A 27,722-nucleotide genomic window follows, 5' to 3' on the forward strand; every position below is an offset into this window, starting at 1 on the left:
TGGCTGAAGAAGACAGATAGCTCTTCTGGGATAAGGGAACAGCTTAAGAAAGGCCTGAGAGTACAGAGCTTCACAGCTGAGCATACAACATGGCAGGACTCAGAGCCCTCAGAACACAGAGGGCTCAGGGTAGGAGGGAGCTGAAAAGTGTAGAGCCAGTTCCGGGAGCCTTGAATTCTGGTTTAGGAGTTTGTGCTTTATCCTGGGAGTAATGAGGAATCACTGGAGGATTTTCAGGAGAGGAGTGATCTAACTTTACTTGTGGATTAAAAAAAAAATATTTAAGTAATGTGTATTCTCCTTAGAGAGATTAGAAAATTCATATAGGCAAACAAACAAAAACAAACCTCAAAGACCATTTCAGAAAGGTGTTTGTGGCAGTGTGGATCACAAAGCCGAGACAATTGGAAGCAGGAGGCTGGTGGAAAAGTTCAGGCTGGGAAACCAAAGGGCCTGGATTTGGGTGGTGGCAGTGGAGGTGGGATGTGGGGGAAGCGGGTAGGTAGAGAACTGTTCAGTATCTGCAGGATTCTGGACTTGTAGACTGTGGGGTTGGAGGGGAGGGAGGTTTGGGGACTTGGGTTCTGGCTGGTATGCCTGGTGACACAGGGGTCACTGGTCAAGGCAGGGATGGGGGGAAGGCGCTGACCACAGCAGCAACCTGGCTTTTCCTGGGGTAAGTTGAGGCCAAGCAGAAGAGCAGGTTGATTGCCTTCACCCAAGCCCAAGGTCTCTCAAAGTGGCCCGAGAGATAGCCAAGCCTCACCTTGGGCTCAGCCCTGTCTCCCAAGGGCCTGACTGACCAACCCCATGTCCTCCAGGAGCGCCTGGCAATCCTGGACAGTCAGGCTGGGCAGATCCGGGCTCAGGCTGTGCAGGAGTCGGAGCGCCTGGCCCGGGACAAGAATGCCTCCCTGCAGCTGCTGCAGAAGGTAGCTCAACTGGGTGGGGAGGGCAGGTGTGGGAGGAGGAGGGTAGTGCAGGATTCCTCCCCTTGCTTGGACTCCTTCCTTTCTGTCACTCCACTCCTTGTTGATTCTCTGCCACTTTGGACTTGCAGGAGAAGGAGAAAGTGACTATGCTAGAAAGAAGATACCACTCACTCACAGGAGGCAGGCCTTTCCCAAAGACCACATCAACCCTCAAAGAGGTAACACGGTTGGGTCAGCCCAGCTTCAGGCCCAAGGGTTCTCCTGGGAGGCTCTGGAGCAACATGTGGTACTTTCACCCTAATGGCTGAGATTGAGTATGGGGACATTTTCCTGAATCGGAGAGATGCAAATTGAAATGGTCCTGAGGTCTGGGACCCTCCATGGCTACCAGCTACTTCTGTTTAGTTACCTTTCTGGCTTCCAGGAGCCCACTGGTCTTACCATTTTTGGTGACTGAATACATCGTGAGGAGGATGGGGTATTCAGAGGTTTGGAAAAGGCCAGGGCTGGACAGGCTTACCTTCAGGGGGAGCATAGGGTTCTACGGGTCCTGATCTTGGAGTCCCTGGGCCTTGGTCTAGAACTAGGTTCTTAGATCAGAAGTGGGCATTTAGGCCCCTTAAGCCATTCTTTCCTGAGTCTTTTCATGCCTGGTGTGTGAGGTCCAAAGAGGACATGCCCAGTTTTCTGCACCCTTACCCTTCCTCCATGCCTCACTGCATGAGCAATTTAGGCCTGGGATGGGGTGGCTGGGCTGACTATAAGAGCTAAGACCCCTTACCACGTACCGTTTCTGTAGGCTGAACTGCTCATCTCCGAGTCCTCGGAGAAGGAGCTGGGGACTCCGGCTCTGGGCCCATTCCCAGGGTCATCTATGGCTGGCACCTCCTCTGTCCCCTTAACCCCACCTGCTTTCACTCAGCTCTGCCCCAAAGCACAAGAGGTAATCACAGCTAATTGCTTGCTCTGCTGTGTTCACTGCCTGTCTGCCTGCTTGCTGAGCTCTTGCCTACAGCTTCTCCCAAGGGCCCAGCTGAAGGGTGTGTAGCAATAATCCTTTGGCCAGAGTTTGCAAGTTTGAGTGAATGCCTGTGTGCCTGGGCAACCTATAAAAAATCAGAGTATCAGTTTGCATATTAATTTGTGTGTATTCTGCATGCCATTTGTCAGTTTTCACAAACACTGGCAAACTCTAGCACATTTTCATTTTCTGTGACCACTGGAGGACATTTGGCCTCTGGAGCTAGGCCAGAATCGGCTCCCCCTGGATAGGGCTAGCCAGGACCCTGTGCTTTGATTCAGCATGCATTTTGGACGAGATCGGGCACGTTCAGGGTGGTATAGCCATAGACTCAGCATGTATCTTGGGTGCCTGCTATATTCCCAACACCTAGATAAGCTCAGGGCTCTAAGGATATGCTCAGGAAATATGACAGTTCCTGGCCTTCCAGCCCCCAGTGTAATGTGCTAGCATCTTTCCAAGTCCTAATCCTTGGGCAGTGGCCCATTTTGCTTTTCACTGCTTCCTGCCAAGGCCTCTCTCAGAGCCCATCTTGCTCAAGCCCTAGAGGTGTTTCCACCCCTATTCCTTAGAGCCACTGCTCCAGCAGATAGAGTGCAAGGGGACCCTCGGGAATGGTGTGACTGGTGTTTGATGCTGTGTGTGTGTGCCCCACTGGGGGTGCCTAAGGTGTTGGGTCCTGGTCTTTGGTGGGTTCTTGGAAGGCCCTCCCTAGGCTTCTTCACCTGCCCCTAGCCCAGGCCAAACCCAGGGATGGGCCTTCAGGGTCTGCTTGGAGCAGGGCCTAGATGCCAAGGCAGCTTCGGAAGTGAATGTCAAGAAGAGCTTACACACAGATAGCTCTGCCTGAGTTTTTTTGGTCCCTCGCTGGCCCCACAGCCATCTATGGTTACAGTGGACAGTTGAGCTCCCTGCCCCTGCTCTAGATTTTGTATGGAATGAATGATGGCTCTAAGACATGAACTTCGGGTGTCTGGTACCTGGTTGAACCTGTTAACCTCTTCTCTGCCTCCCCTCCCTGCCTAGTGGGCACCCTGGGAGTATGTGAGTCTGGCAAAGGTTCTCTAGCTGTGTTCTGCTTGGATCCCCTAGGTTTCTGCCCCTCCCCACTCACCCCAGTCTCTCCCCAACCTCCAACCTCCTGCATGCTCACCCAGCCCCTGCCTGACAGGGAGGTATCAGCTTGTGCCCAGGGGCCTCCTCGTGGAGGCCCTCAATTGCTCCTCAGGCCTGGGTTGGGGGACAGTGAGGGAGAAGGGCAGCTGGCATAAAGGAGGCTGGGAATGATTCTCTCTCTTCCCTAGGGCTCAGGGGTTTTCTCCAGCCCCTGACAGCTCACATAGGAGCAGTCCTTCTGCTGTATTATGAGGGCATCGTGTTGAGAGGGCTCTGGCTTCCCTGGGTTATGCAAACCTCCTCTGCTCTGTGCTTCCTACACTTGCCCTTCCCTTGCCTATGGACAAGACCATCTCTTGGGTTCCAGTCCCATGAACCTCTTGCATTCCCTCCTCTGTCATGGCTTTCCTCCAAGTATGTGATGCTTGAGTAACCTAAGGCGTTGTGGGCACCTCACCTGTGCCCACAGCCCCTGGGCCAGGCCTGCCTCTCTGAGCCCCTGCCTCCCAGGACCTGGCTCCCACCACCACCTGCCTTCCTCCCATTCTGCTTTCTTCCTCCTTCGCTTCACTCACACCTTCGCCCAGGGTTGGTGGTCTGTGTGTTCCTGCCACCCCCAGCGCATTACTGGTGTGGTTCTGTCTGTGTGTGTTTTGCCCCTGCTCTCCTGTCTTCCCAGCTCTAGGCCAGCCCCAGGGGATTGCCAGTGTCTGTGGGCCCTGGTTGGCATAGCATATGTCTGTGTTTGGGGAGTTGTGCCCTGACTGTTTCTCTTTGCCCTTAGCACGTTCACAACAACTGTTTTCTCTTCCTTCTCTTTATGTTCTTCTTTCTCCCTTCCTTGCCTGCTTCCCTCACCTTCTGTTACTTTTTCTGATAATTGCTTTCCTTTAACCTTCCTCCAATCTTCCCCTTTCTTCTTCCTTTTTCTTTCCCCTCATTTCCTGCTTTTTCCTCTCCATCCTTTCCCTCTTGTACCCTGTTGCCCTCTCCATGCTCTCCTCTAGATGGAGAAGCTGCTGTTCCCTGCTGTAGACTTAGAGCAGTGGTACCAGGAGCTAATGGCGGGGCTGGGGACTGGCCCTGCTGCAGCTTCCCCTCGCTCCTCCCCCCTGCCTCTTCCCACCAAAGCTTTTCGTCAACTGCAGGTAACCCCCTTCTTTACTGCCCATCCCTCCCCCATCCCTGTTCCTCACATCTCTGGGTATTTCCTGCCAATCCATTAGTCACATAGGCCACCTTAGATGGTGGGGGGTAAGTCCAGCCAGGGCAACATGGGGTCTCTGGACCCTGAGATGGCAGTGAGGGTATCCTCATGGGCAACCATCCTGGCACTTTGGGTAGCTGGAGGGACAGCTTCATAAGTCCCAAGGTGACATGATTGACTGTCCAATGGGGAGGGTTTGGGAGCACTGGTCAGGTTGAGATCTGTTTGGTACCTTGTGTGGGTTAGACTGCAGCTGCTCTGTCCTTGGCAGCCCTCAACCCCAGAGCTTCTCAGTCAGTCTGGTGACCTAACACACTCTTGAACCTGTTGCAGCCTGGGAGAACTGCCAGCTTTCTGTTCTCCTGGTCTTTCCAGGGGTGACACTTCGAGGCAGGACAGAGAGGGACAAAGACTTTGAAGTGACAGCCCTGAAGATACGCCCAAGTCTCAGAGTTGCCACCGGAGGGCCTGGGCCTACCTGATCCTGCAGCAAGCTGCTGACCAGAGGGTTGGGAAGGAGTATTTGGATAGTCTTCTTCCCCAGATTTCACTCCACTGACCTGCTGTAGTGCCTAAGACCCCACCGTTCAAGATTCATTCCTTGAGTGAAGGCATTGTGCTTCTAAGACTGTTCTGAGCTGACATTCTGTATTCCCTTTGGGAGGAGTTTGGTTCATGTAACGTGGGGCACCTCTCCTTGTGCCCAGCTGGTTAGAGATTTTTATGTGTTTTGATTCATTTCATCACACAATCGCCTTTGAACTAGATATTGTTAACGTTTTACAGATCAAACACTTGGGCTCAGAGAAGATAAGTAATCTCCCCAAGGCCACACAACTAGGAAGCAGCAGAGTCTATGCTGAGAATTAGGGTTCTTAACTCCAAAGACCTTTTCACCAAACATTAATGCCGTTTGGCAGTTACTCAGTCTAGCCATTCCCACTCCTTTTTCAAGGAATCTAAGACCCAGATTGGGGAGATGCATGGCCCAGGGTCACACAGCATGTTAGTGGCAGAGCTGGGACCAGAGGGAACCCTGGCCTCCAGTTGGTTTTATGTACAACTCTGCCCAGGCAATGTTAACTCCTTGCATGGGTCCATTTACAAAGTTCTCTCTAAGACTCAGGGTTGGACCAGGGATTGTCCCAAGAAAGAACAGTCTGAAAAGGAGGCTTGGCAGCTGCCAATATCTGCCTATTGGGCTGGCCCAGGAGGCTCAATGCTGTTGTCAGCTGGAGACAGAAGCCTGGTGCCTGAGCAGTAACTTGGATCCCAGCCAGCCTATGGGGGTGGGGTTGGGGGTAGGGGGGTCGTGGTGGTAACAGTGGGGGAACCAGGGCTCACCAGGCAGTATTTCTTCCTTCTAGGTTTACCGCTCCAAGATGGATGGGGAAGCAACCAGCCCTCTGCTCCGTAACCGCAGTGGCCCCCTTCCCTCTTCCTCTGGCTCTTCCTCCTCCTCCTCCCAGCTCAGTGTGGCTACCCTGGGTCGTAGCCCGTCCCCAAAGGTCTGAGGACAGTGGGTGGGCTGTGTGCATAGGAGGGTGGTGGTGATAGGGTGATGGAGACTCCTACAGTGGGGAGAGGCCAAAGTCACCCACGAAAGCCTTGGTGAGGGTTCTTTTGAGCCTCATGTCCCATTGTTCCACCTCCCTCCAGGGTGCTCTACTCACCCAGAATGTCACAGGAAGCCTTCCTCGCAACCTGGCAGCCACACTGCAGGACATTGAGACCAAGCGCCAGCTGGCCCTGCAGCGGAAGGGTGAGTGGCTGTAATGCCAGCCCATCTGCTTTCCTGGGGACCCTGGATATCTGCCTCCCTGCCTCCCTCTGTATCTCATTGATACCCATACCCTTCACAGCATGCTTTTCTTTAATTGGGATCTAGGCAAGAGCAGAAAGGATTTAGATTATACGCCTAAAGGAGACTATAGGGTTTTGGGGCCAGGAGGCTGTGATCTTTCCCAGAGAGCCCAGCAAATAAAAGGAAATTGTTTTTGACCTGAGTGGGCATATACACTGCCATGTCTGGAGGCAGGGGGATGGACTTGACCTCCAGAAATGGTTCCCTAAGACCTTGGCTCTGGAGACCCAGGAGTCCTTGTTGCTTGAGTGTGTTTTGGTTGTTTTGAAAACCCATGTCCATGCCTCTCTTTCGTCTTACCCGCTGTGTGCTTCTCTACTCTGCCCTCTGCTGGGGTCCCCCACACCAGTCGAGTTGTTTCCTGCCGAACCCCTCCCAACCAACGACCCAGCAGGTAGACCGTTGGTCATTGAGGACATTGCTTTGGCCAGGCAGCCTTTGCCCAGGCATCTGCATGATGTATTCTGCCCAGGACCCCACTGCCCAAAGGCAGGCTCCCAGGCTGAGCTGGGATGGGGTGTCTGGCTGCCTCACTCCTCAAATTGAGCTCTCTGCTGCCTCAGCTGTGCTCCACCTGTTTCCCCTTCCTTCTTTCCTGCTGCTGTTGCTCTTGCTTTTGCATTGCTGCTGGCTCTGCATTGACATCCTGGGTGTTCATGGGGCTCCCACCATCTCTTCCTTCTTCCTTCCGCAGGGGGCAGGGTGGATGCATGTGTCCCCACTTATTCATGTCTTTGTTGTGAGCTGGAGCCCCCTGGGCGTCATGCTGCCTGGACACCACCTGGCCAGGATCAGTACCCTGTGTGGGCTCAGGATGCAGAAGGGGTGCTAAAGCCAGACTGTGCTGTTGTGGCTGGACGGCAGGGCAGTTGGCCCTGGAACTGTGGGGGCTTCAGGGAAGCTGGTGGGGCTGATGTGGGTGCCCTGTGTTAGCCTCTTCCTGCTTGCTTCTGTCTATGATGCTGCCAGTGTCCTCCCCACACAGTTGGGATGCCCCCTGTGACTCCCACCTGTCCCTCCTTTAGGGCAGCAGGTAATTGAGGAGCAGCGGCGGAGACTGGCTGAGCTGAAGCAGAAAGCAGCAGCTGAGGCTCAGTGCCAGTGGGATGCCCTGCATGGGGCATCCCCCTTGGCAGGCCCCTCGGGCCTCCCCCCAGTCATGCACCACTCCATCCTGCACCACTTGCCGGCTGGGCAGGAGCGTGGGGAGGAGGGTGAACATGCCTATGACACACTGAGCTTGGAGAGCTCTGACAGCATGGAGACCAGCATCTCCACAGGAGGAAACTCAGCCTGCTCCCCTGACAATGTGTCCAGGTACCTGACCCCCACCCCATCCTGCCTGAGGTGTCAACTCTGCAATCCCCTGGTGGACCTACCACCTCTGCCAGATGCCTTCTCAGCTCCTTGATGCACCCACTCTTTTTCTTCCTCTTCCAGTACAAGTGGCCTGGATGTTGGCAAGATCGAGGAGATGGAGAAGATGCTGAAAGAAGCTCATGCGGAGAAGAGCCGGCTCATGGAGTCGAAGGTAAGGCTGATCTGGGCTTCAGAGGCAGAGGTGATGGGGCCCCAGTGCTGCCTTCTACTTGCCAAGGCCTTGCATTTTATCCCAAGCCATTTCACTCACATTATCTTTGCAACATTCCCTTGAGGAAAAAAGGTGGGGATACGAAGGCTTGGTGAGATTCACGTTTCACACCTTGTAGGAAAAGAGGAGGCAGCACGGTAACCGTTGCCCAACCATGAATTTCCTGAATGGGAACCTCCAGTCTTTTCGTGTTTATTTCTGTAGATGTTTTCGTCACCATGGGAATTTTGATTCCTGTTTACCTGAGTGGCTGGTTATTCCTCTTGGGGATGGTTAGGAAAAGCAGCAACTGAGCATTGAGGAATAGGGACAGAAGAAAAGACAGATGTCCAAGCCAGAGCAGAAGTGCTAGCTTGGGGAACCTCAGGGAGCAAGTGGGGGCTGAGGGAAGTCATGTCTCCTTCAGTGACCTGGAGCTGGGACGCACCAATGAGAGACCAGTAGTTTATCCTGGACACAGCCAGTCTGAGGAAACCCAGGCCTTGGGAGGAGGTTAGATAAGGGATCTGTGGAAGCTGTTCTTTCTCCACCATCTGGTCATTCTGCATCTCTTGAGATGGGAGAGTAGAACCCGGAGAGCAGGAGTCAGCAGCTCCAAACATCAGGAAAAGAAAGCCTTTTAGTTATAGTCACATTAGAGGAGGACAAATTTATAAGCATCTATTGGCAAATGGGGAGGAAGGAGATTTTGCTAAGTTTTAAGCTGGGAAGACATGCCAAATGGAAGTTAATGGTATAAAGGTCATTATCATTGATTAAGACACATAAAACATCACTGAAATGCTCTGTATTTAATGATTTGTTTTAAAGACTTTTAAGATGTTTTAATAATGGCTTTCATAAGTTCATTTTTTTCCCCATAAAATTTGTAGTTTAAGTACAAGTGTTTCTAGTTTGGAGTTTCAAAGGGCCTTAGTGATTAGGGAAGGACCACTGAATATATTCACTGTCAAAAAAAAGTTGTTTAGATAATCAATGTTTTAGGAATTCAGATAAAAATTACAAGAGACCCATTTATTTATTGAGTACTTCCTCCCTGCTGAAGTCAGTGATGGGGATAGAGGTCTTACTTAATTTTTATTATGATCATAGGAATATGTATTCTTGGCCCCATTTTACAGGTGAGACAGCTGAGGCTTGGGGAATTTAAATGATTTTGTCAGGGTTCAGCCTCTGTATCCCCACCTTTTTTCCTCAAGGGAATGTTGCAGTGATAATGTGAGTGAAATGGCTTGGGATAAAATGCAGGGCCTTGGCAAGTAGAAGGCAGCACTGTGGCCCCATCACCTCTACCTCTGACACTGGTGGCTGAGCCAGGATTTGAAGCCAGAACTGTCTGACTTTAAAGCATTGACCCTTACCAACAAGGTCTTTGGAGAGAGAGGTTTTTTGTTTTTTTTTTAAATGCTCACCTGAGGACTTGCTTAGAGGGGAAGGGAGGGAGGGGGTGGGGAGAGAAACATCAATCATTTGCCTCTCCCATGACTGAACCTGCAACTCAAGCATGTGCCCTGACCAGGAATCGGACCCTCAACCTCTCGGTGTACTGGATGACGCTCCAACCAACTGAGTCATACCAGCCTGGGCGAGGGTGGGTTTTGAGGATGATGCCTCTGAATGCCAGGCTGCCTACTGAGAGGGGCATCTCCTGTGGCTCTGCCCTCTTCTGAGAAGGGAAAACTGGGGATGGAGGAAGAGGGCAGCTGTGGGCACTGATCCCTGGCTTTGGTGGAAGGAGCAGGAGATAGAGCTACGGCGGCAAGCCCTGGAGGAGGAGCGGAGGCGGCGGGAGCAGGTGGAACGGAGGCTTCAGAGTGAGAGCATCAGGAGGCAGCAGCTGGTGGAGAAGGAGGTCAAGATGCGGGAGAAACAGTTTTCTCAGGTGAGTGGGCTGTGGGGTATGGTGGATACTGGCTTGAGGGCGAGGATGTGGAGGGGTAGAGACATTCTAGGGTATCTCTTTTAGGCTCTAAAAGCTGCTCTACTCCAAAAAAGATTACTGTTGGCCCAGCACAAGCAGAATTCTACCTGAGACTCATTCAGTCCCAAGGAACAGGGGCTTGTTAAGCCAGTGTGTTTATATATGTTTGTATGTGTATGTTGTGAGTGGGTGAGTTGTGGGGACACGGCAGGCCACCTTGCTGGCATTTGGGGTCAGAGAAGATGGTCTGGATGGGCCTCTCAGAGATGGGAGCCAAGAGTCAAGTATTAGGGTGGCTCCCCTTGGCCTCTTTCAAGGGCCTCATCTCTGCTTCATGAGTCTCTGCTGTGCCTCCCTTCACTTCTCTGATGGCCTCCTATACCTGGTGCTTCATGGCAGTCCTGACCCTCACTCCACCACACCTTCCGGCTCCAGGCCCCACCACCAGCAGATGACCTGGCTGTGACTGTTGGTTATATCTCCAAGATAAAATTATACTAGTTTTTCCTTGGGACAGGAATCCATCCCTGTACAAAAGACAACTCTGGGCTTTTTCCTTACATAGGAGATTTGAGCAGAACATTTAAAGGTAGGCGGAGAACATAGGTTGGGTAGGGAAATGTACCCATGTCTCTGGTCCCAGATCCTAGCCCTTGTGAGAGCCTGAGGGACTCAGACAGGCTGTCCTTTATATTGGGTTTCCATAGACCTCCCCGAGGTGGGGGTCCCTTGGGATCTACTCCCAGTAGTCACCAACTATCATAGGTTCCTGACTTCCTGTGACGCAACAACATAAATTCTTAGGGGTAGGCTGCCTCGATTAGGTTTGAGAATTAAGAAAAATAATCAGATACTGTGAGTTTTACCTCTGTGCTTAGAATCTTTGTCAAATGCCTAATTCCCCTCTCCTTTCTGTCTGTGGCCACTTTGGGACTCTATAGCCCCCTCTCATGGAACTGAGGCATTGCTGCAGGGACCAACAGTGTGCTATGGGAAGTGGGTAGAGTCAGCCCATTTTGGGGGTACCCCCTGGAAGTTGTGCATTTTGTACTATTAGAATTTTTGAGGTGGAACAGACCTTAGTGATTATATAGTTCAAAGCCCTTGTTTTACATATAAGGAAACTGAGGCCCTGAGAAGGGGTATGACCCAGACAAGGTCCTCAGGAAGTCAGAGACCAGATTTCTTATTGGGTTTTTCTTCCCAGAGCCTGTTCATATGTGGCCTCTGGCTTTATTCCATTCAGCCCAGGAGGGAGAAGAGGGGCAGGGACAAGACAAGTATGGCTATATCTTGGTCATAGGTGAGGAAATGTAGGCATAGACTCAGTCAGCAGTTTGCCCAAGCCTAGTCTGCCCAGCACAGACGTGCTAGGTCTCTGCTTTTGCCACAATCCCTGTGAAACCAGAGTGGCAGCATGGGGGTGGGGAGGGAGTAATGGCAGGGGTGAGGAGTGAAGCCTAGGGGCCTGGACAAGGAAATGATGTGGAAGAGAGGAGACTCTGCTGACCCTTCCCTCTGCTCCCAGGCACGACCCTTGACCCGCTACCTGCCAGTCCGGAAAGAGGACTTTGATCTGAAGACCCACATCGAGTCCTCAGGCCATGGTGTTGATACCTGTCTGCATGTGGTACTCAGTAGCAAGGTACTGGCATGCATTGCCCTGGTGTGCTGGGGAGAGGCTCCCATGGTTAGAGGCCCCTCCTCAGCCCTCAGAATAGTGGCCTCAGTTCCTGACCTAACACCAAAGGTGTCTGTCCCAGGACCTGGTATTCTGGCTTGAAGAAATGTTGAGGATAGAGTGCCCCCGCCCCACCCCCGCCCAATGAATACAGGCACAAGTGATGGCACTTATGTTGCTGCTCAGGGAAGAAAGTTTTAGGGGCTGTGCTTTTGGGTCCTTCCTTACTTCTGCTTCCCACCAGGTCTGCCGAGGCTACTTGGTCAAGATGGGCGGCAAAATTAAATCATGGAAGAAGCGTTGGTTTGTCTTCGACCGGCTCAAGCGTACCCTTTCCTATTATGTGGGTGAGTTCCCACACGGCTTCCCTAGAACCAGATCCCTGGGCTCTGTCACCCAACACAGCTGATCTTCTGGAAGGATGCCAAGCTTCCAAGTGGGGGTGCCAAAGGCTTGTCTGAGTCTTATCCTTCCCCCCATCCTCCAGAAAATGTACAGAGTGTACCTGGTTCATCTCCATTTATTTGTTCATCCATTGATTCACTTGGCAATTGCTAAGTATCTAATAAGGTCTAGGCATGGTTCTAGGTTCTGGTGATAAGCAAGATGGCTGCAGCACTCTCCCTTGGAACTTATTGTCAGGGAGGCACATGATGAACATGAACAGAGAGTTAAAACGTGATGGATAAACTGTAGGGATACCCAGATGCTGTGGCTGCACAGAATCCTGTGGATTCCCCCTTCAGCAAGTTCCCTCAAACACTCCAAGACAAGCAGTTGAGCAGTGCCAAGGTGCGCTTAGGACAACCTTGGGGTAAGGCCAACTGGCCCATCTTGCTCCCTTCAATCTCCCAGCTTAGTTTCCGATGCCTGGAATTCCCTCTGGACTTAGAACGTGGAGTGCTCTATCACCCCCTAGTCAAGAGAGGCTAGAGTGTGCTGTGGAAACAGCCAGTCCTAAGATCCCTGTGGCTCAAAACCATAAGGTTTCCCTTCTTCCTCCTGATGCATATTGTGTATTTTGTGGGTGGTGGGGTTTGTGCTCTGCAGCAACATTCTCTTTGCTTTAATGAATACCTTTCTGGAACATTGCTGGCCACCAGGGCAGAGAGTAAAAAGAAGCCTAATTGGGCCTTCTATTGTTATCAGATGCCTCAGCTGGGTTTGTCCTGCGAGTCACCCAGTCCCACATGATCACAAAGCCAGGAAGAACAGTCTGGCTGGGAGCCTCAAAGGAAAGGGCTGGAGTGTTTGGTGCTGGGGAGGCCCAGGCCTGGAGTGCCCTGCTTTCTCTCCCTGGTCCTCAACCAGGTGCCTTCCAAGAAGTCTTGGAAGTCTTCCAAGAAGTCTTCCACGAGCACATGGGCCCTCCATGTGGGCAGGCAGGAGAGGCAGAGGTACAAGTGTCCCCATGTTTATACTTGAGCAAGGAAAAGACTTTGTTAGGATTGAGAGGAGCAGGCCTAGGGAAAAGAGCTTCATTTTAGGCATGTTGAGGTTAAAGCACCCCAAGGACATCTAGGCTTCGGATAAAGGTCAGGATTAGAGGCAGAGTGAAAGTTGAATCTGTTGGAATAATAATAGTAATAATAAAAAAATAGCAGATCACCCTTATTGACCACTTACATAAATCAGATGCTATGCTGAGCACTCTACATGCATCGTTTCATTCAATCTTCATAATAATCTTTGGAGGGAAGCACTGTTTCCATACCCACTTCACAGATAAAGAAAATAAAGCTTAGAGACTTCTAGATAAGATAGTGGCATAGGTAAACACAGCTCATCTCCTCATACAACCACAACAAAATTACAACTAAAATATAGAGCAATCGTCACTTAGAGCCATCAAAAATCAAGTTGAATGGAAGTCTGAATCTGACAACTACAGAATTAAAGAAACCACATCCATCCAGTCTGGTAGGAGGGGCGGAAACACGGAACAATCTGGTCCCTCATCCATGTGTGATGGATAAAAACTTGGGAGGGTTATCTCAGGAGTGAGGAGTCCTAGCCCCATACCAGGCCACCCAGCACAGGGTTCCAGTGCCGGGAAGATAGGTCCCCATAACTTCTGGCTGCAACCACCAGTGGGGATTGAATTGGTAGAAGAAACTTCTGGAGTCCCAAGCAGTTCCCCTTGAAGAACCCACATGCAGACTTAGACTTACTCCCTCTGAGCTCCGGCACCGGGGTAGCAGCTTGAAAGGTACCAGTGACATATAGGGAGGAAATGAAGTGTCAGTATCAAGGCAAGAGATGGGGTACAGCTTTCCACCAGACAGGAAGGGGAGCAGGGGCCATGGTCCTTTTTATGAGCCCTCCCCCAACAGCCATAGAGGAGGCAGGCAGGTGCCATATTTGAGACTCCATCAACCTGGCTAACACTGTTTGTCCCACCTAATTTATGGACCCACCCAAGATGCTTTTCTATATGAATGGCTGGTCTTGGCTTATGCTTCACAACATCCTAAATCCTCTCAAACAAGCAACAACTGGCTTTAGCCTCTAGCCCCTGTACCTCTTGATGAGTGGTCCCAGGTCTGGCACTAGCCACAGCCTGCCTAGATTCACAGCTAGGCTTTGCCTGGGAATCTCCAAGCCCAGCACAAGTAGCAGCCATCTCAGATTGCTTTATAGCTCAGGCAGGGTGGCCCTGGGCAGGGTGGAGTGACATTGGCCTGCACCACCCAGGAAACCCCAGAGCCTGTGTACCCAGTGGACAGCTACATACCACATCAGAGCACCACCACCCTGCCCCCGCACAGCTGATCCTCCACAGAGGGTTGAGGTTGGTGGTCAGTGGTCCCCACTGGTACTTGCAGCTGACTGGTCTGGGTAAATTCTTCCCACTGATCCGCCAACAGTAATCAAGGCTCAACTACAAGAGGGGAATGTACTCAGCTCACACAAAGGGCACACCTTGAGTACCCAGCTTGGGTGATAGGGGAGGCAGTGCCACTGGACCCTACAGGACACCTACTACATTAGGGCACACTACCAAGACAGAGTCACAGCAGCTCTACCTAATACATAGAAACAAACACAGGGAGGCTGCCAAAATGAGGAGAAAAAGAAACATGGCTCAAATGAAAGAACAGAACAAAACTCCAGAAAAATAGCTAAAGAAAATGGAGATAAGCAATCTGTCAGATGCAGAGTTCCAAACACTGGTTGTAAGGATGCTCAAAATTAGTGAGGACCTCAACAGCATAAAAGAGATCCAGTCAGAAATGAAGGATATACTAATTGAAATAACAAGTTACAGGGAAATAACAGTAGAATGGATGAAGCTGAGAATCAAAACAATGATTTGGAACATAAGGAAGCAAAAAACAACCAAGAAGAAGAAGAATCCAAAAAAACAAGGATAGTGTAAGCAACCTCTGGGACAACTTCAAGCATTCCAACATTTACATAATAGGAGTGCCAGAAGGAGAAGAGAAAGAGCAAGATATCGGAAATCTATTTGAAAAAATATTGAAAGAAAACTTGCCTAATTTGGTGAAGGAAATAGACATGCAAGTCCAGGAAGCACAGAGAGTCCCAAACAAGATGGATACAAAGAGGCCCACTCCAAGACACATCATAATTAAAATGTCAAAAGTTAAAGAGAATCTTAAAAGCAGCAAGAGAAAAGCAGTTACTTATCTACAGGGGAATTCTCATAAGCCTGTCAACTGATTTCTCAAAAGAAACTGCAGGCTGGAAGGGATTGGCAAGAAGTATTCAAAGAGATGAAAAGCAGGGATATACAGACAAGATTGCTCTATCCAGAAAAGCTATCATTTAGAATCAAAGGGCAGATAAAGAGCTTCCCAGACACGAAAAAAACTAAAGGAGTTCATCATCACCAAACCATTATTATATGAGATGTTAAAGGGACTTATTTAAGAAAAAGAAGATCAAAACTATGAACACTAAAATGGCAATAAATACATGTCTATTAACAATTGAATCTAAAAAACAAACTAAACAAAGAAGAAAAACAGACAGAATTATGGATACAGACAGTGTTTTTGATAGCTGCCAGATGGGAGAGAGACTGGGGGAATGGGTGAAGAGGTGAGGGGATTAAGAAGTACAAATAGGTAGTTACAGAATAGCCATGAAGATGTAGAATACAGTGTAGGAAATGGTGTAGCCAAAGAACTTACATGCTTGACCCATGGACATGAACAATTGCCTGAGGGAGTATGGGGTGCTGGGTGGGGGGGGCAAAGGGGGAAAAATCAGGATAACTGTAATAGCATAATCAATGAAATATAATTAAAAGAAAAGGTTCAGAGAGGTTAAGTAAATTGCCCACGGTCTCACAGCTGCTAAGAGGCAGAGCTAAGACTGAACCTAGGCAATTAGAAAAGGCAGAGAGAGAGGGCTGCACCATTGTGAGGAAGGAAGAAGAGGGACCAGCAAAAGTAGAAGGGGCAGGAGGCAGGAATCTACATGCCAGGTACTGGGCTGGCACTTGGCATATGGACCTTCCTTTTATGAAACAAAAGGAGACCAAGTTTAGACGGGGGTGGCAATGGAAGGAAGCCAGCCAAAGGAGTGGACATTTTTAAGCAGGGGTGTCTTTAGTGGTGATGGATGCTGTAGGAAGGCCAAGAATAATTTGGAACCACAGTCCATTCAATTTAGGCATTGGAGCCTGACAAGAGAAAGGCTTCTGCTGTATATAGGGGTGGGAGCCAAATTGCACAAGATCATGGAGAGGTAGGTGGTTGGGAAACAGAGGAAGGATTGAGTTGTTACAATGAAGCAAGGGAATGGAGAGAATGGGCAGGGGCCAGGGTGGGGCTGGGTCCCTCTTGAAGAAGAAGTGTTGGATGGAGATTGGGCCTGTGATAGGATCAGGGCCCTAGATTAGTGTGCCTTGCCTGCTCCTGCCTTGAACTTGTCATTCTCCCTGCCTTTGCCAGGACTTTCCTCGCACCTATTTGATGGAATCCTCCCTTCCATTCTGTAGAGTCCAGATCAGATATTACCTCCATGAAGCCTTTCCTGGCCCCATCTTACTGAGACTGATTCCTGTCTTTCATTGTATAACTCCTGTGTTATACAAGGTCTGTTTGCCATGTGACATCAGCCAAGGGGCATAACGATGTAATGACAGATGCTGCATGGTATGTGCCAGACACTCTGCTGCATTCTTTGAATGTGTTCACTCAATATTCATAACCGCCCGTGACACGTAGCTGCTCTCTTGGACACCCAAGTCACGCAGTTGGTAAATGCATTCTTTCCCACTAAACTGTAAGTGCCTAAGAGAAGGGTCTCTGACCTTTCCCTGGATCCCAGTGCCTGGGACTCATTCATTCAATTCATTGAGCACCTACTGTGTGCTAGGCACGTAGTTGTTGGTGTTGGAGGAGGTAGATCTATGAATTGCAAGGAGGGTTCAGACTCAGCCTCAGTTCTGTAGAGGAGCATGGATGCTGTGGGAGCACAGTGAGCACAGCCATACACTAGAGTGGTGACATTTGCAGTGGGTCTTTAAGATTACTTAGGAGTTTGCCAAGGGAGTGGGCTGGAGACCATTTCAATGTATGCAGAACGCACTGTTAAGGGAACATGAGAAGCTCAGCGTGGCCAGACAGAACCTGGGGTTGGTGTGGGAAGGCATGTGAGACAAGACCAGAGGAACATGTTGGCACCAGCCTGTAAATAGCCTTGGCCAAACCAAGGAGGCAGCAGGTTTCCAGTGAGGGAACCAGCAGAGAAACTTGTGAGCCGAGGCAGCAGGATTAGATTTGCTTTAGGAAGCTGGCCCCCTCAGCATTAGGGAAGATGAGTTTAAGGGGCCTCCGGGTAGTCCAGGGGCACATCAGGAGGCTGCAGCAATGGCCCAGGGTTGATGACTGAGGCCCGAAATGACACACGGGATGGGGGAAGGTGCATACTGCCAGCCACCAACCATCTGAGCTTAGTGATTGTATGTTTTTCCTTCATGCCTCAGGCTCACTGTCCAGGATGCCAGTTGTAGTGCCTGGGCAGAGTTTGCCTTTGACAGTGCCCTGTCCCTCCCAACCAGAAGTCATCCTGCTGGTAGTTTACCCACCTCCTTCCTGCCACCCCTGCCTTCATATGATAAATCCTTCCTTCTTTTTTTTAAATACTAAACTTCAATAGGTGAATGCATTCATATAGTTGAAAATCAAAATATATAAAAAGGTTTAAGTTGAGTATTATGCCCCCACTCACTGTAGATAACCACTTCTATTGCTCTTTTGGGTATCCTTCTAGTGTTTCTTTAGGGGAATATAAACAAATGCAAACATGTATTCTTATCCCTTTTCTTACACAAAAGGTAGCCTGTAATACATGCCTTGTTTTCCTGCTAATTTTCTACATCAGATATATCTATGTCTAGATATTTATATCTGGATATATTTTATAGATTTATTTCTGAATCTATATATCATATATTTGTACATTATTCTATATAACAGCTGTCTAGTATCCCATCATGTGGTACACTATAATTTATCAACCAGTCTCCATCTGGTAGATACTCGGTTGTTTCCGATCTTTTGTGACTACAAATGTTGCTGCCAGAAATGATCTTGTAAGTTTGTTATTTTGCACATGTGTAAGATAAATTTTCCTAAGTGTAATCATTGGCTTAAAGGACAAACAGCTTTCTAATTTTGGTAGGTATGGCAAGATCATCTATACAGTTTGCCAGTTTATATGCTTCTAGCTGCCATTTATTAGACAGCCTTTTCTCTACAAACTTGACAAAAGTGCACTGTATATCTTTTGTATGTTTTTGACATTCTGATAGGTAAGAAGTGGTATCTCAGTGGAGTTCTAATTTGCGTTCTCTCTAATTCTGTATGAGCCTGAGCACTGCTGTGGGTTCTGTTTGGGAACCCTGGGAATCACCTCATTCCCCAGGTTGAAAAGCTCCATGGCAGTGAAGCCTGACCTGAAGAATGACAGGCCTCCTCAACCTGGCCCTTATTTCCTTTGCAGATAAGCATGAGACAAAATTGAAGGGGGTCATCTATTTCCAGGCCATCGAAGAAGTATACTACGATCACCTGCGCAGTGCAGCCAAGGTGAAGGGGCAGAAGGGACCGTCACGGGGAATGGGTGGGCTCTATGGCAAAGGCCTCCAGCCTGCCCTCTTCAGAGTCTCAGACCCATCCCTTCCTCTCTTTGTAAACTTTTCCTTCCTCTCTTCTCCCCTTCCCAGAAGAGGTTTTTCAGCCTCACTATGGTGACAGGTATCCCTCCCTATGTACAGTAACCAGAACTACTTCATATTAACACCTTCATACTCCAGTCACCTCTGTCCCTTTACTCTCCGCTAAACCCTCCTCCTTTACCCAAGCCTGAGGGAGGAGTGAAGGTGGATTGCAGAAAGCAGGATGCCCCCATGGGCTTGAATTTGGCTGGCTTGCTTCCCTCTCCTAAGATGACAGCACGATGTCTCCCAAGTGGTTGTGGGCAATGCAGAAGGGATGACTAAAAGGGGGCCCTTGAAGACTAGATTTGGTAGAGAGGATTGAAAAATAGGAGATATTTGAGCCTGGTCATCTGCCTCACTGCAGTATAAGTCAGCCTCCCTCTCGCCAAGCTTTAGATGCCCACCTCTCCCTGATCTCTGGGGTCCTAGGGCTCAGCATCCCACTTGTAGCTTTTTCCACCTGCCCTTCTTTTGCAGAGAGGAGAACTCTGGTCCTCACTGGAACAGCCCGTTGTATCTGATTTCTTTTTATATTCTTTTGACGTTCTTTTATGCCTGGGGGTATGAAGGAACAGTGTCCCCACCTGGCATAATATGACCTTGCCAGGGCCCAAGGATTGCCAGGTGTAAGGAGGGGAATATCTCTGCCTGGGGCCCACTTGACTGGTCGTGACTAGGTTTCTGGCCTATGTAGGACTCAGCCCTGCACTCCAGGTTGTCTTGGACAAAGAGGAGAAACTACAGACCAGGAGGCTGGGCAGGAGAATGCTTCTGGACATCAGGGATGAGCCCTGTTTAGACTCTCCTCTTTCCCTCTGCAGAGCCCGAACCCAGTCCTGACCTTCTGTGTGAAGACCCATGACCGGTTATACTACATGGTGGCCCCGTCTGCGGAGGCCATGCGTATCTGGATGGATGTCATTGTCACCGGGGCTGAGGGCTACACTCAGTTCATGAACTGACTGTTGTGGGCCCCCTGGACCCATGCCTGAACACCTGCTGCTCTGCTTGCCCCTGGAGACAGAGTAACACCCTGGGCCCCAGGCCTCACTGGGCACTTCCAGAGGCCCTGGGAGAATAGAGCATAACTGGTGCTTTTGTATAAGAAGACTTTGCAATGTTGTCTGAGGAGCTCATTATGGGAGTTTCTGAGCTTGGGCCTCCTAAAGAACCAGTTAGGAGATCAAAGGAAGGGAGGGGACTTTGTAGCCTCCTGGGAGCCCAGTACTTGCAATAACCCTTCAGGGTCTGGCACTCCTTGGCCTTTGTTCTCTTTTGTAAAGGACAGTTATGGTACCAGAATCTGCCAAAGATCCCCTCTTGCCTCAGCCCCCTTTGCAGGAGCACTGGGGGCTGAGCAGTACCACATCCAGAGTGGGGCAACAGCTCAGGCAGTGTACCTCTTAAACCCTGCTCTAACCCCTTTGTTTTCCTGCATTCATATATTTTTTAAAGATTTCATTTGTTCATTTCCAGAGAGAAGTGAAGAGAGGAAGAAAGAGAGGGAGAGAAACATCAGCGTGTGGTTGCCCCTCTTGTGCTTCCCACTGGCGACCTGGCCCACAACCCAGGCATGTGCCCTGACTGGGAAGTAAATTGGCGACCCTTTGGTTTGCAGGCTGGTACTCAGTCCACTGAGGCACACCAGCCAGGGCCCGAATTCATATTTTTTATTACCTTGCTCAAGGGCCAGAGACCTCAAGTTTTATCCTTGAGTTCTCGGCCCCATCCCCTTTTTGCAGACCCATCGCCATGGTTACATACTAATTACCTTGGCTCCATGGCTCAGCAGCTCAGCCCACTGCTTAAGCTGTGGGCCCATCTGAGGGTACATGTGCCATCATCTCTCCAGCCCAGGCTCTTGGGCATCTCATGCTGGGGGGAAGGAACCAAAAACCTCCCTGTACCAGCCTGTGTCTCTAGGCCCTGATGCACAGCCTGCTGGCCCCCTGGGCCAGCCCTCTCCCTTCCACTTGTGCCTTCCTTAGAGCCAGAAGGGATGAAACCAGGGTATCTAGATCCAGAGAAGTGATGTGGATGATTGAGAAAGCTAGAAGGGCTGAGTTTCTGACAGGGACAGAGGGCTACTCCATGAGGAAACCTGAGCAGGAGAGGAACAGCAGAGAAGGAAGGCCTTGAAGCCCAGTTGCCCTCCTGCAGCCACAGAAGGGTGATGAAAATGGAGAGCAGAGGACTAGGCCTCAGCAGTCTGGCCTCAGTCCTTCCCGCCTTAACACTAATCCCACCTCCCTGCTTCCTTCTCCAGTACTGGGCCATGGTTTCTGGGTCCAGGCTGGGTGATTTGCAATATTTGTAAGCATCTCAGCAGAACAATAAAGCATTTGGAGTATGTTTCTGGGAGGCCAAGTTGTGTGGGGCATTGGGCTGGGGTACATGGGGTAGGAGGGTTAGGTCCTCCCCACAGAGTAGAATTTCCACTTTATTAAAATGTTCCAGGAGGGACCCAGGGCCTGACCCATGACCTCCAGGTTCCTACCATGGCCCATTCCACTATGGCCAAGGACGGGCGGGAGGTATAGGAGGGCATGGGGTCTCCAGGGATGGAGAATGAAGAGGCAGGAGAAGGTAGGGACTCGTGCACAGGTTTAATGAGGGAGGAGCTGGAGCCAGAGGAGCAACTGAAGGCAGATGGGGCAGTGGGGCCCATCACTGTGGCAGCGGGCTAAGCAGAAGGGCAACTGTGAGGCAGTGGGGTCCAGGAAAGCTGTCTGGGTCCCTGAACTCAGCCGGTCACCACAGAGGTCCAGGAGCATCAGGACCACTCCATTGGTCCAGCCAAACCCCTCCTGGAGAGAGGCATGGCCAGTAGGGAAAGACCTCTGGGGAAGGCCCCAGGTGCTTTTAGGTGTGTGTGGGGGATCTCTACCCAGAGGCTGTGGCCCTGCCTAGCTAGCCCCAGGGGTACCAAGGAGTACCAGTTAGACTCCTCCCTGTGGATACACATGGGAGAAAACTGAGGCTTAGAGGGAGAAGGTCATGGTCAGTTTGTGGGGACAGCAGAGCCCCATAAATCCCTGTAGGATGCTGGCCTACTCACCTGAACTTCATATTCCCCTCCGCCACCGGGTTGTCCACCGTTGCTGATGTCATACTGGGGACAATAGGACAAGCTCTAAGGTCAGTACTATCCCTAGTCCCCATCCAGTCCTCTAGGGGGAGTGGGAAATGGGAGCCCTTTGCGAGAAGGGGCTGTGGTTTGGCGTTTACCCGTGCAGTGCCCAGGAATAGCCACTGGATGCCACCACTGTCCCAGGGCCTGGGCTTTGCAAAGCCCGAGAATTCTCTGCCTCACCACAGGTAGGAGCACTGCTGGGACTGGCCTCAGGGCCTGCTCACCTCGCGGGTGGCTGACTTTTGGGAATAGACATCAAAGTTGGTTCGGATCCAATTTTGTGCCAGCTGGAAAGCTACTTCCTGGGTCTAGGGTGAAGGCAACTTGGCCAGACCTGGACCCCGCCCCGAGGCAGGACCCTGAATCTCCAGAGCCCCTGTCCCAAGGGACTCAGAGGCCTGAGCCTCTCTCTCAAGGAGGAAAAGAGGCCCGGGACCTACAACCTCCTTTCTGGAACCATGGGCGAACCTACTTTAATCCAGGGCCTGGTCTGGAGGAAGAGGAGGGCTGATTCCCCTGACAGGTGGAGAGGGACATAAATGTTTGCTGAGTGGGAGGCCGAGAGAGCAGAGGAGTCAGAGAAAGACCCCCGCATCCTTTGTTCACAACTCCCCAGTACCAGGGAGGCCGACCCTCTACACCTAGGTGGTAAGGTCCTGGGGTGTGCCCCATCCCTGCCACCTACCTCTGATGACCAGGACCTGGAGGGAGGCCCAGGCATTGGGGAAGTCCCACTGCTGACCTGCTTTCCGGAGAGATGTTGGGATCCCATATTGATAGTCAGTATCTGGCTGTCCTGCAATGTTCCGGACATCACTATGACTGTGGGTGGGGGCTGGGCGGGGAGCCAGGAGTCTGGGCTTTCCTAAAGCCCGATGTCACTTTCCTGGGCCTTCTCTTCTTGGTTCACACCTGCCCCCTGGTGGCTGCAGTGGGACCGTCAGGCCAAGGCACAGGAGGGAGTGGCTGCCACTTGCCAGAGGTCACTGCTCAGAGTCAGGGAGAGAGCAAGTGGTGCTGCCCCCAGTGTAACAACGTGCCCTGCTGCCCCCTCACCTCCAGGTATTTCAGAGCCTTGTCTACGATGCCTGGTTCAGAGAAGCAGCCTGCCCAGAGAGGAGCGAGGTTGGATGGGTAAAACTCTTGGTTCTTCTTTCTGATTTCAAGGTCATAGTCAAACCTTTCTCCTCATCCCAAAGGATGGCCTCAGGGCAGCCAAACGCTGTTCTCGCAAGTTTCTGTACTTCGTGGCTTGAGAGTCATTCTCTGCAGTGGCACTTGGTTTAGATGGAGTAACCAGAGTCCCTAAACGTAGCCTTTATAGAAGCACTCTACAGCTATAAGAATTTTATAAATAATTTCTGAGAGGGAGCAGGGGAACATCTACTTATAACTCCTCACCTTCTCCCAGAAGCCCTCCCAGCCTCCCCCTAGGCAAACCTAGCCTGCTGTGCCATCTCCTCCTGCCCAGTCCTGTCTCTAACACCACTTGGTAACAAACTGTTCACTCTCCTGCTGAAATCTCTCTTCCCTAAGCTCCTCAGGCCACACCTCTGCTCAGGAATGATCATTGCTACTGGTGACTGTGGGCCAGCCCTGTGATCAGCACAGTCCTGTGTTGGCACTTTCTCTGCTTTATCTGAGGCTCAGAGAGAGCAGTGATTAGCCTAAGGCTGCACAGCACCCGTCCTCCCACCCAGGCCCCAGGGCCCTGACACCCACAGGCAGGATGAAGCTCCAGGCTCCTTGGCTAGTGCAGGCTGCTTCCTCAGCCAGCCCCCAAGGAAACCTGAGCCTCGTTCCACTGCCCCCCTCAAAACCTCTCTCCCACTAAAGCCACACTCACTCAAACAGAACTAGCAGGGAAGGAACAGAGAAACACCGGACACAGACACACAGCAAGCCCCACTCTGGTCCTACCTTGCTCCTCCTCGGCCATGTTCACCCACATCCACCTCACTGGGGAAAGGTACCTGGGCCAGAGAATGGGGGCTCTCGAGTCTCTGGGCCTGGCTTGGTGGTGGTAGCAGAGACTTGGGGAGCTGGAGGAAATGGTCCCCAACCTGGGTCCTAGTAGTGGCCACTGCTTAGTGAGTAAGTGCTGGTGCCAGGCTGAGTGGTCAGGGCTTCTGCACACCATGGAGCACAGCAGGGGCTCAGAGGCCTGCATATGGGGGCAAGCAGTCCAGGTTCCCAGCGCCAGTCCTTGACTGAGCCCACAGGGCTGAGCAGCAGCAGAGCCCAAGCCCAAGCCCAAGCCCAAGCCCAAGCTTCCTGGCACCAAAGCCCACAGCTGCCAGTGCCTCCACTGGGCCAGCCTCCTCTGGCCTCCAGGCTCTGGGAAAGGGGGTTGGGGTCTAGGCTCCCTGTGCCTTGTCTCCTGAATTCAGGTGAAGCCAGAGGTCCTCCGCCACCCGGAATGGTTCTCTCTGATCTACTCTCAGCACCCCTTCGTTGTGCCCAGTGGGTGCTTTCTGGAGTTCTACTACTGGTGAGCAGCCAGCAGCTGCAAGGGTGAGAGTGGTGGGGAGCCCAGAACCAACGAGTAGGGTCACCTGAGTGGGAGTGGGCCACCCTGATGGGGCCTGGGTATGCAGGGCAGAGGGTGGGGAGTGGGGTGCCTGGCTGGGGTACCTGAGCTGTCCCTTTCCCCAGGGACTCCTACTGGGTGACGCAGGGCGTGCTCCTCTCTGAGATGCCCGAGACGGTGAAGAGCATGCTGCAGAACTTCCCGGACCTGGTGCAAATGTAAATGGGCACCTGGCACCTCCAGGCCAGGTGGAGGAGAGGCAGGTGCCATGGCTTGGCGCTGGGTTTGCCTTGGCTATGATGGTTGGGCAGGGGCTATCAGCAAGTCTCCTTCTCGGCAGCTATGGACATGTCCCCAATGGGGCCCGCATGTACTACCTGCAGTGCAGCCAGCCCCCACTCCTGACCCTCATGATGAACTGCTATGTGACTTACACCAACGACACCACCTTCCTACAGTGGGCACCCTCTCCTTGTGCTGTGCTGCAGGCTCCCCATACCTAAGACCTCCCGGGGTGGGAATAGAGAGGTGTGCTGCCTAGGCTGAGGTGGTGCCCGGCTCTCCCCCAGGGACAACATTGGGACCCTTGCCTTGGAACTGGACTTCTGGACTAAGAACAGGAACATCTCTGTGAGCTTGGGGGGAAAGAGCTAGGTCCTGAATCGTTATTACGTCCCTTGCAGGGGACCCAGGTGAGGAACTGTGGGGATAGCCTCTCAATATCTTGTCTATTCACTCTTGTTCAGTTGTCACCAGGCCCCTGGGCAGGAGGGCAAGTGACCTAGGTCGCCTCTTAGATGGTGAGACTCTGCTGGGGACTTGTGTTCTTAGGAAATGGGTCCTGATCTGTGCTCTGAGGGTGGTGTGGTCGGTACTACCCTCTCCCAACTCTATGTCACTTGGCCAGACCTGATAAAGACTCTCTAAAGTCTGCATTAGTGACTCTCTAAGGTAGGGGAGGTAGTGACGAGTTGGGCAAGATGCCCTGTGTTGCTCACTCTCTCAGAGGTCTAGGGGCAGGCAAGACTGCAAAGGACAAAGGAAGCCGGGAGGACACTCCCACGACTGGGGACTAGGGCCTACAGAGAAGAGAGCAGGAGAACTCTGTCCTGGCAAGGGGAGAGGTGGACCCCACTATAGGAGGACTCAGAGGAGTGCAGCTATGTTGGGGCTTGCTTCCTGCAGCTTGACCACCAGCTTGTGCCCTGCAGCACTTCTGCATCCAAGGGCACTTCTTGGCCTGGGCCTGGAGCTAGAAAAGGGCACCTCAAGTCCCCTCCCCCTACTCCCCTGTTCAAACCACATCCATGTGTGGATCAAACACACTTGTTTTTAAACCTTCAGTTGCCTGAAAGATGAGCCTGGCTGGGCTGGTCCTGAAGGCCACATGCACACACACTGGGGCCCCTGAGCACTTGCTTTCAGAACCTGCACGCTGCTGTATTTCTGCATATGGCTGCAATTTCTGCAGAAAGTGTTTAGCAGGTGCATCTGGGCTTGCTTCTTGTCTGTGGTTGCCTCTTCCCACCCAGGCTGCCCAACCTCTTGTTCTCACCTCAACCACTGTGACTTCCTCTCCTTGTGGGACCAGGGCACAGGGCCAGGTCCTCCTGCTACCCTGACTACTATGCATCTCCCTGGTAGGCTAAGAGTTCCACTGCCACAGCCAGTATCAGCCAAATCCAGATGCTCCCTGGTGACCCTCTCAAGTTACACACTCTTTCTCTTGCACAGGCCTGTCATCAATGGGATTATCAATGTTTGTAAATCACCTGGAGAGACTTTTAAAATGGAGCTGGATTCCAGGAGACCCCATTGTGGGGACTGAGGTAGACTGGAAGCTATTTCTGAATAAAGAAGTTCTCTGCTGCAGAAGGTATTTGGCATAAGGTAATGTGGGTTCCTTATTTGCTAGATCTTCCAATTTTTCAAAGTAAGGTAGAAATACATATTTTAACCTACAATATCCCAATTTTTAAGTGTTGCAATGTCCCAAATTCTGACTGTAAATCTCGGAGTGATTCCTGTGTGCATATGTGGAGTGGTGAGGAGGAGACCTGACCCCACTACAGGGCCTCCCCTTCTCCCTGAAGTGTTCAGGGCCCCACCCTTGAATGAAGCTTCAGCCTGGGGGGATGTTGACTCTCAATTATTTGGTGCCCCTGTACATTGAAATCCTCTGTACATACTGATATTGAACAACAATTAAAAAATAAATAAAAGAGGGCAGAGCAGAAAGATGGAGAGAGACTGTCCTCCATGGCACCTTGGAGTCACAACAGCCCTGGGCTCCCATTATATGAGAAAAATAGACCCCTAAGGCACTGGTTTTCAGATTTCTGTCACTTTTGACTGAAAGGCTCTAACAGGTCCTTCTTCTGAGGCCTTCTAGTCAGTACATTTTCCTTCATTCCCATTACATGTCCAGCAATGTTCTAATGTCCCAGTAACAGGGGTACTCCTGCCTGCCTGACCTGACCTCAGTCCACCTCTAGGTATAAAGGGAATATCTATTATCTATCTATCTATCTATCTATCTATCTATCATCTATCTATCTAATCTATCATCTATCTAAATTTGTTGCCATATGTAGCCACTTATCAGACAGTGCTAGGCAGATGCTCTGACCACCCTCCTCACAGCCTTGCTGTGTGGAAATCAAATCCAGATCTTAGACTTCTCATCACTGGTGGTAAAAACAATTCCTGGAATCTCCTCTGGAAGTGAGTCCAGCATGGTACATGACTGCTGAATGGAAAGTAACACTTTCAGCTTCTGGGGTGCTGGTGATACTCTATTTCATGACCTGACTGCAAGGTGTCTGCTTTACAATGATCTCTTAAACTGCTATATAACTTCCCTGTATTGTGCTATAGTTCATAATAAAACCTATATGAAATCTAAGAAAGAGTCCATCAGCCTGCGTGGTTTGGCTCATTTGGACAGGAAGGGCTTATGGGCTGCGGCAACTGTAGGCAGGACTGTGGCAGCAGCCTGAAGATCCAGCAAGTGATGGATGCAGGTCCTCAGGGCAGGTGGGCAGGTGGGCTCTGACTGACCCATGGAATTCTAACACAAAGCTGTGTGTCCTTCCTTTTCTTAGAATAGTTGCACACCTGCATATAAGCAGTTTCTGTTGTGGTTCAACAAAAAGGCAGCCAGGCACCAGCTTGTCTTTAACATGACAGCCCTTCACTGCTGTGAAACTCCTGCTGCACTTCCCACTCACTTTCCTCAATCTGTGCTGTATGCAAGCATGGGAACCCAGGGCCTCAGGGCTTCTGTGTCCAACCAAAGGGCCATGGACCTATGACCCCCTCCCCACCCACTTGGACCCACTGCTGAAGCCAAGGCTGCCCCTAAGTGGGGTTTCAGATGCTAATGCTAGTTCTGCCACATTTGGTCTCCATGAATGCAGGAAAGTCATGTGACCTCTTTGAACCTCAGTTTCCTCATTCAAGAAGTAGGGCTGATAATATCTCTTTTGGAGGGTTATAAGAATGAGATGATATGTTTTAGGTACACAGATA

At 51.0% G+C, this 27,722-nt stretch overlaps 1 protein-coding gene and 1 long non-coding RNA gene across 17 annotated transcripts in view; both read left to right on the forward strand.

Annotated features, from left to right (window-relative positions):
• PHLDB1 (pleckstrin homology like domain family B member 1) overlaps nucleotides 1-20,880 on the forward strand; it is a 48,459-nt gene extending 27,579 nt beyond the window's left edge. For 14 of the 16 annotated variants that reach the window (XM_045204029.3, XM_045204032.3, XM_053924219.2 and 11 more), the window contains 11 exons: nucleotides 822-932; nucleotides 1,061-1,150; nucleotides 5,644-5,784; nucleotides 5,936-6,038; nucleotides 7,166-7,457; nucleotides 7,581-7,671; nucleotides 9,467-9,613; nucleotides 11,181-11,297; nucleotides 11,578-11,680; nucleotides 18,312-18,397; nucleotides 19,350-20,880. In XM_045204029.3, coding sequence (XP_045059964.1) covers nucleotides 822-932; nucleotides 1,061-1,150; nucleotides 5,644-5,784; nucleotides 5,936-6,038; nucleotides 7,166-7,457; nucleotides 7,581-7,671; nucleotides 9,467-9,613; nucleotides 11,181-11,297; nucleotides 11,578-11,680; nucleotides 18,312-18,397; nucleotides 19,350-19,490 — 1,422 coding nt within the window. In that variant the 3' untranslated portion in view covers nucleotides 19,491-20,880. Of the gene's footprint in view, nucleotides 1-821; nucleotides 933-1,060; nucleotides 1,151-5,643; nucleotides 5,785-5,935; nucleotides 6,039-6,489; nucleotides 6,718-7,165; nucleotides 7,458-7,580; nucleotides 7,672-9,466; nucleotides 9,614-11,180; nucleotides 11,298-11,577; nucleotides 11,681-18,311; nucleotides 18,398-19,349 lie in introns of those variants that run through there. The other 2 variants (XM_024570839.4, XM_071221498.1) reach the window with 2 other exon arrangements.
• A 3,421-nt stretch (nucleotides 20,881-24,301) lies between these two features.
• Nucleotides 24,302-27,203, forward strand: LOC139440919 (uncharacterized). The gene is made up of 3 exons (XR_011651222.1): nucleotides 24,302-24,450; nucleotides 24,761-24,883; nucleotides 25,926-27,203. It is a non-coding gene; the product is annotated as an uncharacterized lncRNA (long non-coding RNA).
• The last annotated feature ends 519 nt before the right edge of the window (nucleotides 27,204-27,722 follow it).

Source organism: Desmodus rotundus, chromosome 5 (assembly GCF_022682495.2).
Source record: "Desmodus rotundus isolate HL8 chromosome 5, HLdesRot8A.1, whole genome shotgun sequence".
NCBI classification, from domain to species: domain Eukaryota; kingdom Metazoa; phylum Chordata; class Mammalia; order Chiroptera; family Phyllostomidae; genus Desmodus; species Desmodus rotundus.